This window comes from Hirundo rustica, chromosome 6 (genome assembly GCF_015227805.2).
Source record: "Hirundo rustica isolate bHirRus1 chromosome 6, bHirRus1.pri.v3, whole genome shotgun sequence".
In the NCBI taxonomy this organism is placed as follows: Eukaryota; Metazoa; Chordata; class Aves; order Passeriformes; family Hirundinidae; genus Hirundo; species Hirundo rustica.
The window spans coordinates 37,216,907-37,229,680 of record NC_053455.1 but is presented as its reverse complement, the minus strand read 5'-3'; the positions used below and the strand labels follow the sequence as shown (position 1 = coordinate 37,229,680).

The 12,774-nt window shown below is 38.7% G+C and overlaps 1 protein-coding gene across 2 annotated transcripts in view; it reads right to left on the bottom strand.

Moving 5' to 3' along the window:
* NOVA1 (NOVA alternative splicing regulator 1) overlaps window positions 1–12,560 on the bottom strand; it is a 144,266-nt gene extending 131,706 nt beyond the window's left edge. For both annotated transcript variants that reach the window (XM_040067809.2, XM_058421097.1), the window contains exons 1-2: window positions 11,582–12,560; window positions 9,540–9,683 (exon numbers count right to left, since the gene is read on the bottom strand). In XM_040067809.2, coding sequence (XP_039923743.1) covers window positions 9,540–9,683; window positions 11,582–11,717 — 280 coding nt within the window. In that variant the 5' untranslated portion in view covers window positions 11,718–12,560. The remainder of the gene's footprint in view (window positions 1–9,539; window positions 9,684–11,581) is intronic.
* Window positions 12,561–12,774: the final 214 nt, after the last annotated feature.

Sequence of the window (12,774 nt, the reverse complement as noted above, 5' to 3'; positions counted from 1 at the left end):
AGAACTGAACTACTTCTGTTCACAACTAACATTCTTTCAACTAGTAATTACTATCAGACAAAAGAGCCATTAGAAAAGATAATATAATAACAACAGAATCTTGTTGTTACTAATCAACAAAGCACCATTTAAAAAACTGGAATAAAAATAAACTAGCTATAAATGTCTTGCTTAATTCAAATACCAACCTTGTTATCACTATACATTCTATGTCTCCTAGACTAGAGGGTATAAAACATTTGCATAAACTGGAGGGGGTTTGTTTTCCAAAGGTACAGAAAACCTAATGGGACAAATACAGCTGCCCATTTAACTGAATTTCTACCATCAAGACCATGCAAGACTAAATTTCTGACACTAACAATTACACATATTTCTACATACACTCAAATGTTTTTAACACTCTGATTTAAAATCAGAGGAACCATTTTTTCCTTTTAAATCCTAGCTATTCAGGGAAAGAACCATCTTTCTAGCTATGAATCAAGGAATAAAAACAAAATCAAAAATAAAAAAATATTAATTAATAATTCATTCATAATATATCATGTTGGCATTTACTAGAACATCTAGTCATAGACGTAGATCCATACAGAATTTACAAATCTTATAAAATTATAAGGTATGTGTTTTATTATTGTTAAAAGTAGTGCAAATACTAGATGAGCACTTGGCATCACAACATTAGAAAAAAAACACAAAACCATATATCCCAAAAAAAGTATCTTTGTAAAGATAACACTTCCTTTTTTTTCTTTTAGCATTTTGCTATGCTGGAAATTAAACATTATTTGATGAAGACTAATCTCAACAAAAAACTGGCAGATTTTGGTGGACTGCAGTGCACACTAAAAGAATCAGAAGTTAGGAAATTATATATGTATAAGGAATTCCTGTGAAATACAAATTTTACTTTAGATTGACAGTCGCCAAGTGTTCACCTAATAATGTAAGTAGAAGACATACAAAGAATGAAGTGTGCACACACATGCAAGGCAGAAAACAAACCCCATACATGTTCTACATCTAACATTTGCAACAAATCATTTTTATAAAGCTTTAAGGCATCCAGTAGCAGCGCTTCATTGCAGACCTTTGAAAAATCAGCACAGACAGAATGCTGGAAGACCCTCTCTTGTTCCACAGAAGTTTTCTTCATAACCAGGTCATAATTCCACTAAAAAGCCACCTATTTCCTTTTTTTTTTTTTTTTGTGCTCCTCAGGAAAATTGTTGGTAGACTGCCAGATTACAAATACTCTATAACTCCAGCTCAATACTGCTGCCAAAACAGTATCCACGGCAGCACCTGAATTGCTGCTGCTGGTACTACTTGTACTATACACTACCCTACCTGCTCTCTGGCATTTTCTAACACCAGATTACAGATGGGGACAAAATGTTAGATCAAGCTCCAACATTGGCATATGGCCCAACTGGTCTTTCTTCCCCCTTCCCTCACAGCCATGACATTTCATAGCCCAACTCTTTTGGAATACACTCTGATAATAGTTTTAGTTTCATAAGTACACTGGATAGTCAACAAAGCCAACTGAACGGATACATGCCATTTCCTACTTTTCCAGTGCATGACCTAACATTAATATTTTCAATAACTCATGTTATAAAAAGAACATCTCCACCATTGTATATTCAGTAAAATATTTGTAATTTTTCATGTACAATTTGAAAGCCAGAATTTAGAACACTCTAGGAAGATGATAAATTGCTGCTGCACTTGATTATCTGGTTCTCTACAGAGAATTTTTCCCCATATTGCCAATGAAGAACCTAAATAGGACTAAAGTCACTACTTGAGACAGCAAAAAAATACATACAAATCTTCCAAGAACTTTGGAGGTGTGCACTATGGTTCTTGATTCAAGCAAACAGGTGCCACTCTATCAAGTGGGGGAAAATAGTATAAATGTGTGAAGCTCTTTATGTGGGAAATTACAAGAGAGTTAAATGGCACTGAGCAAGGCACAAAAAGTGCTTTTAAAATAGAAACAAGGGAACATGCAGAGAACCTCAGTATCTAATTTAATTAATGATTGAGAATGCAAAGGCTCCAACTGGTGAAACATTAGCAGCAGCCATGAATTTCACTGTAGTTCTGTATAACAAGTAATCTTACCTGAGTGATTCTCAAAAAAATGTCAACACATCGATTGTATTTTTCATCTGATCCTGTCAATGCTGAGATGACAGGCCCTGCAGGATGCAGTGAGAGATCAACGATGAAAAACAGATGTTTAGTCTTTTCAAAATCAAAACCTACAAGACCAGGTAAATATGAAATTTTGTCCAAGATTCATACTTCTTTATATCCAACACACGTTGATGTTACATAACCACTTTCATATACATAAGTTGACAAGAGTATCTCTCACTTACAAGGGATCTGACCCCAGGTCAACCATACCACCAGTGCTGAACTTTAAACCTGGTCCCTAACACACTGTTCTTTCAAGTGGTACTTGGTCTTATAGCTAGTTATTCACATCACCTATATCACCCTATGTTCTCCAACCATTCCCAAAGGAGACTTAACTTCATCCATCGATTATTCAGAACACTTAAACCTTCCACAAATTTACTGCAATTCAGAAGTGATGAAGAATAACAAGCTCAAGCAGAGTGATGAATTCATACTCAAAGGCTCCAGAAGCATTGTAGAGTTGGGAGCTGACTTGCATAGATGTGTCCCCAAAGACTGCCCTAAACTGACATTTCAATCAGATAGGTTCTTGCGAAGGAATTACAATGCTTGGCTATTATCAAGAGCAGCAGGTATGCTAATATTAAGCAAAGTCCAGTAAGATTCAACCATAATTATCAATGTGTTAAAGTCAAAACTACTTCATATGGGAACTTAGATCTTGTGATTTTTATGTATTAAAACATTTAATACGTCTATCAAATATAGGGAAAATTTAAAGCAGAGTATTCTGACAATCCTTTATTTTAATCAAAATACAAGCAATATAGTTGATCTTTATAATGCCATGAATAATCACAAGTTGGGATGGACAAACCCCTGAAACCAAAACAAAAATAGGATGGAATAGAGCTACACAAACCTATACTGGAACACTTACAAGATCTCTAGGTTATAGTATAGTATAAATATATATATATAATTATAGTATATATATATATTCAATATTTGACATTTCCTCTGGGGGAAGGAAAATTACCCTGAATACCAGGGTGAATTGTAAGGAACCTGCTATTTTCCTAAAACTATGTCATGCAGTCACAAGGAAGACAGTCATATATCTACATTAAATTAAAAACTTTGCACATGCACAGCACACTAATTGATTCCATTTGCCAACACCAAATTCCAACTCTCCATGTCTCCATGCTACTAGAAGTCCTCAACCACAAGACTGGGCTAAATAAAACAAGCACTAAGCATTCCCACTACAGAACATACTATACTACAGCACAAATTCATACCAGACACAGTATATCTCTTCATTTACAGACAACAGATGTCAGAATAAGCAGAAATATTTTTGCTAAATCCATTATAACCAAGACATTTCAAAAACACGTGCATCAGTTTCATAACTCGACAGATTTGATAAACAGGAAAAACATATTACAGTTTTAGATTGAAGTGCATTAAGAATTTTATGCCAGTGTCAAACAAATCCAATTAGAAAAACCAAAAGGCCTACCTAGAAACATGGCCATCAATAAGGGTCAGAAAAGCAGCCCTCCAATCTCTAATATGTGTTGCGTTTTACACCATGACACTGCAGCCTCTGAGGGTCAGATTAATTAAGATCAACAGCAGCTGCAGTGCAACGTGAGAAGCACACGGCCACAGCTCCCACCAGTCCAGCCCAATTACCTGCAGCATTCCAACACTGGACAACTGACAGCTACAATACTCCTCACCAAGCCATGAACTCCCACTGGCCAACTGATAAATGCTAAGAAACAAACTAAATTCAAAGATGGACTGGAAAGCTGACTGCACTGCTGCAAGATGCAAAAAACGAGCCTCCAAGATGCTTGCCTGCCAAATCTTTATAGTTGTTGCTTAACTTTATGTGAGAGCTGTGTCCAAAGACAGAAATGTGACAGCCACAAGGTGCAAGCCTCTTCCCCAACCACTCTATGCTCGAGTTCTGGAGGCCAGTCTGATGAATTCACTAAATCCAAAGTTTTCTTCCCTGGCCAAAAGCTACTGATCACTGATGAAATAAATTCTCTAGTCAACTACTGACGACAATATCTAAGCTAATGAAATTAATTAAAGAACAAACAAGATCAAAGAGTATTTGAAAAAGACATTGCTTGTTACAGGTTGCATCCATTAAGAAAAGCAAGCAGGTGTTTGTTTACTGGACAAGGGAGAAGAGGAAATCAAGAAATTGAGACACTCCCTGTTTATACTTTTTAAAATATTATGACTAATATTATTCTTTATCAAGAATCCATTAAAACTTGGATTTATCTCCAAAAAACTGTTGAATTATTGTATGGAAATTTTAAACTTCATGAAAGGGGGAAACTTAAGTTCAGGGTTTTTTAATGAATAAATGCTTTATGGAAATACTAACTTTACCAAAAAACCCGTTCTGTTACTAGAAGCACCTTCTTCTACATAAACTTTCTGACCTACTGAAAATATTTTGGTTTTCAATATATTGAAACCTAGGTAAAAGTAATCACAATGAAAATGCTGAGAAGTTAAAATACAGCATTTCCCAGTCATAACAGCTGTCCCCACTCTATTCTTTATTTTGACAACAAAGTTAGTTGTTAGCCTATGTCATTTATTAAAGTTAGACTAACCATTCCAAATCTGTCAGAAGTTCTTATAAACCTTTCTATACAAGACAAAGACACAGCACTTTCTTGCAAACCAAAGCCATTTACTATGTCAAAGCTGATTCACTCATTAACATGAATAAGCGCCTACAGGTAGAAAGAAATCAGTACCAAATTTCTGCTTTAGCTTCTCAAAATTCCTCTAAGCCTACTAAATTAGAATATGCTAAGTGATAGTACAAGACAAGTTAGATATGTAACAATCTCAAGGTCCTACTAAGTTACATATTCAGTTTCAGCTTCCTTTTAAATGCAAAATACTACAGACCTGCTGGCTAACAAGCTAACTTTTTTTATTCTGTTTCAGTAACTAGGCAACAGACAACTGTCCAACTGAGAATTATCTCTCTGAACAGCTGGCAATCAACACGTGGGAGGTTTTGGTGGTTGGTCTCTTTTTCTTTTTAAACTAGTACAAAGATCAGTGATTACTTTAAAAATCTATACAGCTCTGGATTCCACCTCTGAAATCTCTACTTGCTGTTTAGTAATTTCCTCAGCCTCATTAACCCTGAAGTTACTCATATAAGTAAATGTTCACAACAGAATCTGAAAATCTTACAAATATACTTATCTAGTGTCTAATTAGCTAATGTCAACACTTCAAGAAAAAAAGTAGGATCATTAAAAAAAAAAAAAAAGTTTTATTGATGTATGACAAAGCCCTTCAAGGAATCAGCACAGACAGCCAATAACTAAAGCTATTCTCACTTTTAACTCCATTACTCTTTTCTCTTCCACCACTGAAAAATCAGTATTTCACTTCAACACTATTTCAAGTGTTGATTTTTAAAACATTTCTTTCCTTACTAGATTTTGTTATTTTAAAGAGTTATAAATTAACATGATAAACTCAATTTCTATAAAGGAAATAAAAATGAAGAGCCAAGCTTGATATATTACACCTTTCTCCTTCTTAGCAGTTTATAGGAGTAATGATGCTGTAAGATTATTAATTATAAATTCCTGTAACTTAATGTGTTACTTACATATTCAATGTTTTTGAAAGGTCTTTATCAGTCAGAATAAGAGATTTTCAGAAGGGCACTGGCATAAAGATTAGAAAAACTATCTCCCATAACACATGAATGATTAAAAAAAAAAATCTGATATTTAAACAGAAAACATCTAAAAATAGAAGTCCCTTGGTAAAAGCACAAAATAGCCACACAATACTTCATACACTGTCTGCGTAAGATGGGAGTGGAAACCGCTACCTTTTATATTCTCCAAACACTGATATAACTACAGACTAGAAATCTGCTATAAGAACAACACATCTAATACATTGCTGAAACCAGAAAAACCTTATGCCCATTTAATTACGCTTTTATTAATCTCTGCTCTTGATACGATCTAATTTAAGTACACCTATGACATCATACTCCAATAAATTGAAAAACACTGACCAAGTTCAAATTCACTCAAACACCAAGTTCAGACCAGGCAAGATCCTGTTTCAAGATAAACAACATGCTGTGATGTAACAATTTTGTGCATGTGTGCATATGTGAGAGATTGGGGCGGGAACACAGAGAGAGGGAGGGAGAAAGAGAGAGAATGTACGGCAGTATTTGCAAGGGAAAAATATACATGGCCTGAGAAGTTGTGAGTCCGGTGCTCACTATAAAGAAGGAGAAACACATCAGCAATGATCGCTTCAGACAACAGAAATAATCTTTCTTCTATTATTCAAAAACCCATACATTATAATAGCTTCACAGAATAGCCACTTTTTTAATCAAGTTAGCTAAATTTGTATTTAGTTTTTGAACCAAAACCTAGTAGTCAATACACAGTGTACTTTCTATGCAGAAGGATCAGCACCATTTAGTTTAAGTAGGGCATATTTTGCCATTTTAATTTTATTTCTGCTAATCTTGGGGGACGTGCCTGAACAGAAAAGAATCAGAATATCCCAAGTCAAATTGCAGAAGCCCAGACAACAAGAAAAAGTCAGCGGGTAACCTGAAAAGAGAACAATAAAATGCGTACTCAAAAATAAAACTGTAGTGGACAGTAATGTATTTGTACACTGCTTCCTATCTTGTAAACTAAAATATTCAATGCAAAGCTGTTTTTTTCCTTCAATTTCTTGTAATTAGAGCTGCCATATAATTCTTCAGTAATTATGTCACCTTTTGACGCACAAAAATAATTCCAACAGAAATCAGTCTGCACACTGAAGTCCTATATCACAGAGGGAAAAGAAAAAAACACTATTAGATCATAGGAACTACTCGTAACTTCTGTATTACAAGCACCTTCCTCCTTTCCAAACAGGAACTTACTCACTTTTCTAAAACTTTTCAGAAATACAGAAAACTTTCATAGAAGCTTCAACGACAGAACATTCCACAGCGAAACATACATTAAACATATTTGTAGTCACAAGCATCAGAGGTAAGAACTAAGTAACATCTAACTAGGAAAACAGTAATTTTTTTTAAAACTTCATAAGAAAAATAAACCATAACTATATCTTATCTCTTTCACAAGGTCTGTATTCCCTAATGTTATATGAGCAAGAGAGTCTGGAAGAAACCCAAAAGCCATCAGCTCAAGGAATGACAGGACCTCTGAAAATTCCATGGGCTGGTGGTCAGGCGCAAACAGAAATACTAACACGAGCTAGCCACGCTGGAATGCATTTCCCATCCATGTTCCATGCTTTAGCAGGTATCAGTCCACCAACTTCCTTAAAACACTCACTTTCCATATGACACAATGCGGCTGCAAATTCAAAGCAGACTGTATAAAGTCGAACTGGAACTTCATTTGCACCTGTTACTGTGAGAATGTTTGAGCGTCCCTGCCCTAGTTATTTATATTATTGTTGCTGATTTTAAGGGAGAATATGTTTATGTCGCAAACGTTTTTCTCATGTCACTCTAGTTTGTGATTTTATTTTTCAAAGACTCTTCTGCTACCACTGCTGCATCTTTACAATTTCCTACACACACAAAAAAAAAGTAATTGTGATTTAATCATAAAACAGAGGAACCATACTGGAGTACTGAACAAAAGATCTAATCTTTGGAGCGTCCCTTCCAAGTGAGTGTAAATAAACTATAGTAAAATGAAAAGGCTCGTAATTTGGTATTTGGAATATTCTTCATAAACACCAATTTTCTGTAACATCCTTGCATATCTGATAACCCCTCATGTATAATGCAGAAAATCTATTTCATTTTCATCTATTGACAGTGAATTTAATTTAGTATTGCAGCTCTTTACCCAGATTATGTTATTAATTCTGCAATCAGGCTCTTTAGAATGCTTTTATTTCCTCCAAGAGTTTTCACAATTCTACATTGATTTTTTTTTATTCTAACATACCTTTCAAAATAAAGGATCATGTTTTTCCTAGCTTTCTAAAAAAAGTAAGAAAGAAAAAAAATACTTCAAAAACAAGCACCCGCTCATAAGTTGTAACTTTCAACAGGAAAAGAAAAAATTCTACATGCAACACTTCAATCTCTGACTTTTAAATATTATATACTACATTCATTAAGGAGACATACGACAGGTGCATTAGAATTTCCACATCAGCAATCATATTTGTAAATAGACCAAAATATCTCTGTTAATAAAAAGTTATCCACTTCTGCCTGACAGTAAAGTCAGAGGACAGGAAAGCTAAATGCTCCGATGTTAGTGTTCTGTTTACATCCATACCAACTGCCTTTGCTATTTTGTAGAAGTCAGTCTTGTTAAAATAGAACAAATGCAAAGCAGCTCTTATTTTCCAAAAGAAAAAAAGTCAGCAACAGCTAGTCAACTCAATTCTAAATCATCAGTTATTCTTCAAAATAACAAAATCAAAACACAAAATTGTCAGCTCTGTTATTTTGCATCATTTTTTACAAAGTCTTCTAGAGCAAAGTTCAATTACAGAATGCTAATTTGTTCATCTTTAGGAAAAAAACTCCAATTATTCAACTGCAAAAGCTAAAATCTTGTCTAGCATTATATAAAACTCCCTCTTCAGAAATCTTTTAAAGGAGGAGTAATAATTCAGATATTTATTACTGTTATACTCAAATATAAAAAACTTCATGTGCATTAATGTAGCTAATATAAAATGCTACTTTTTAATTCATCCAAAGTATTTCAGTTTTATAATAGAGTTTTCTTCCACCATCATGATAAACATAATATAAAGAATATCTAAAGAGCAGCACTTGTCCTCTTTACTTCACTCCAGAGCCAATGAACAAAGCAGTGAAGCAGAAAGAAGGTACATAATGGATTTAAAGTAAATGGCCCATTCTTTATGAGGTAGTCTCTCATTTTTACTCATTCTAGCTTAATTGTCATTACAATGTCTGGAAACTTCAAACGAACAATTAACCTTACACCACCTGTCACATTGGTTCCTTAAAGATAGGTTGGTTTTTTTTTCTTAATAAAAAATAAAGCAATCAATGTTAATGAAAATAAACTTTTGTAGAAATATTGTAAATTACTTTAAACTTATTTCAAGCAGTTAGTGTCCAGTTCAGTCCATTTCATATGCCAAAACAAACAGAATATTTATATTCACTATTGCACTTTGAAACATACTTTTCTGAGATACAATACTTCCTGCTGCACTAGAAGCCTAACCATCAATATATGAAACACACCGACATGTACATACATGCCTGGGAATTTAAAAATAAAGAATTGGCTAATTTTTGCACCTACCTGGATAAAAATCTTTGGATTTAGACAGCTTGATGGTGGCCCCAGTCTCTTTCTGCAACTGAACAATTGTCTGTCCTCCCTTCCCAATTATAGATCCAGCAGCATAACTAGGTATGAGGACCTTTAGAAAATACTGGCCATCCTCTGAAAAATTGAGATATGAATGGTTAATATGGCTTGTAAGTTGTCATTTTTCCTCCCCAGACCCACAAATAAACAAAAGGCTACATCTTTAAACTCCTCCACTAATTCAGGCATTTACATGTAACCAGTTGCGTCATTATACAAGACATGTTTAGAATGTGCCTTTGACAGTTTAAAATACCTACATTTATTCTAAGCAAAGAACCCACATAGGTTCCTTAATTTAATAAAAAAAATAAGAATAATATTGCAATTATATTTCAAAGGTAGATTTTTTTTTTTTTTTTTTGCAATGGGAACCACAGCATACAGAAATGATCAGACCCTTTAAAAGAAAACTAAAGCCCTGCATGAAAACGTGGTTAGTGACAACTACAACCTTGCTTAGAAATACTGAAAAAGAAATTACAAAACCAGGAAAGAACGAATTGTAAATTCAAATGGCTATTTGTTTGTCATTAGTAAACACATGAGAACAGCAATTAGCTATTGCTTGCATTCTTCTTAAGTGAGCAAAACGACTACTCTACTACCAAATAACCCACCCAAAATGTGATGTTTTATTCCAAGCATGTCAGCCACTGCCAAGAGAACAACTCAACATGGTGAGGATGGAATCACTTGCCTAAGTAATCCTCATGTATTCCTTTAGCACTTCTTAAGCGACAATGATCTCTTTTAAGCTCATTAATTAAAGGACACTAAGAAGAATTTTTCCCAATTGATCAAAAGCCTAAGTCACTTATTTTAAATACACTTAAAAGGTGATGAGATAGACAATGTCAATCCTCTACCCATCACTAGCACTAAAGCATACCACTGAAATTGGAAAAAACATAGAATGAATGGAGGGGAAAAAGAAAAAAAAGATTCCAGTCTGATTTGGAAACTGCAGATTTTTCAGTACCCTCATGCCACTGCTAAATCCAGCTACACTGAAGTCTGAGGACCTTTCCACAACTGTCTCTGAAGAAGTGCAAGGCAACAGGGATACGCTGGTTCCCCAGACTTGTGCTCTCCCCAGCAATGATGGCAATGTCCCATTGGCACGGATATCAAAATATCACGAAACCTGTTTCATAGAGTTGGTTCTTTGGGGCTTTTCTTTTACCCCTAAGCAGAAGAAATTATCCGAGTTTACATTACTAGTCTTCCCTGAGACTATAAAGCGCCCCATTAAGCGCCTGTCTGTAAGAGTGGTGCCCACCCGTATGACCACAGCTGGGGAACCATTCACTATGTATAGCCAGACCGCTGCTCTCAACATTGGGCAAATAAATTCACCTCTGCCTCGGTGCATTGTTATGACGACTCCAGTGCAAACGGATAAAGGAGATGCTGGTCCCGTTATAACTCATCTCCTCCAGGAAGAGCAGGATGTTAACTAGCGAGTCCCCGCAGCCGAGGGGCGACTCCCCCCGCCACCAGCCAGCCCTCGCCCCCGGCTCGGCACGGCAAACACACGCCGTGTACGCGCTGACAATGGAAGTGAGGCCAAGGAGGAGGAAAACGCACGGCAAGGCTGAAATTCAACTTGCGACCCCGAGGATGTGGAAGGAGGGAAGAGCGTTTGCCGTCTCCTTCCAGCTGCCATTTATTGTCGCCCATCCTTAAACGGGCGAGGAAGGTAGCTGGGCTGCGGGAGCCCCTTGTGCTCCCTCCTCGCCTCCGTAGGGTCACGGCTGTGCAGCCCCAGCGTGGATATTAAATAAAAAGACTGGTAGATGCTGAAAACCGACGCCATTTTGATGAATGATAACATTAGAGAAATGGGAATCTTTGGGCGGGGGGGGGGTGGGGGGTTGGAAGAGGCAGGCAGGCAGGTAGGGAAGCGGAGAGGTGGGTGGGTTGGGCGGGGGGGGTGGGGGTGGGAGGGAGGTGACAGAGGATATACCCACCGCCCGTGTTGGTCCTCTTGGTGCTGCCGGCTTCAGGGGGGGCTTCAAGCGGTCTTTTCCGGGAGTCCGGCGGGTCCAGGTCTATGGGAACCCCGGTGTGGGTCCCGTTCTGCTGGATGGGAGCTGCCGCCATCATGTTTGCTGCTGCTCGGAGGAGAATTGTCTCTTCCCTTCTCTGGTGGGGGGGCAGGGAGGGAAGGGGGGAGGAGGAGGAGGAGGAGAAGGAAGGGGGTGGAGGAGGAGGAGGAGGGGAGGGGGCTCGTCCCGTTCTCTTGTCCTTTTCGAAAATGTAGAGCTAAGATCGGGATTGTCGAGGATGCTGCGCGCCTTGTTTATCTGGCACCCGGGGGGAGGGAAGGGAAAGGAGGGAGGGAAGCGGGCAGGACTGGACTGGAGGAGCAGCTGCAGTGCAGTGTCAGGAGGAGATGAGGAGAAGGGAGACAGGGGAACGAGGGGGGCGAGAGAGGGAAAAGAAAGGGGGAGAGGAAAGGAGGGGAAAGAATGAAAAGAGTGAGACAGGAGGAGGAGAGGACAGAGTGAGTGGGAGAGGAGAGGAGGGGAGAGAGTGAGTGGGAGAGGAGGGGAGAGAGAACGAGTGAGACAGAATCGGTGGGAAGGGAGGGAGGGAAGAAGGGAGGGGGAGAAGGAGGGAGCGAGCGGTGTAAATGGTGGGCGAGGGAGAGAGTGGGAGATGATTCACGCTGTTTCTGAGACCCCTTCCGCCCCTGCCCGCCCTAGTGCCGCGCCTGACGCTGCGGCTCAGCTGCCGCCGCTCCCGGGCTCCCGTGCCCTCCCTCGCTGTCGGGCTCGTGTGCACGGGGGTGGAGAGGGGGATCGCTGCCGGGGTGGTGCGGCTCGGCTCCGCTCTAGCCCCAGCACCGCGGGCAGCTGGCCGGGGGCTGGGGCCGCCACCCTCAGCCGCACCGCAGAAACCTTAAAGGCAGGAGAGGTTAGAACCATGGGAGGGGGTACAAGGACGGGGGTGTACGAGGGCAGGCGGGGCGGGGGGGGGGGGGTGTTGGGGGCGATGGGGGGGGGTGGTAAAACAGAAGGGCGGGGTTTCCATCGGAGACAGGCGGGAGATGCGGCCAATCGGAACAAAAGAGAGAGAGGCTGGGATTGGAGCGTCTCGCCAATGCCGGGCCGCCGCCGGCAGAGCCGTTGAGGGGAGGCGGGGGCGGTTTAACCTCTGC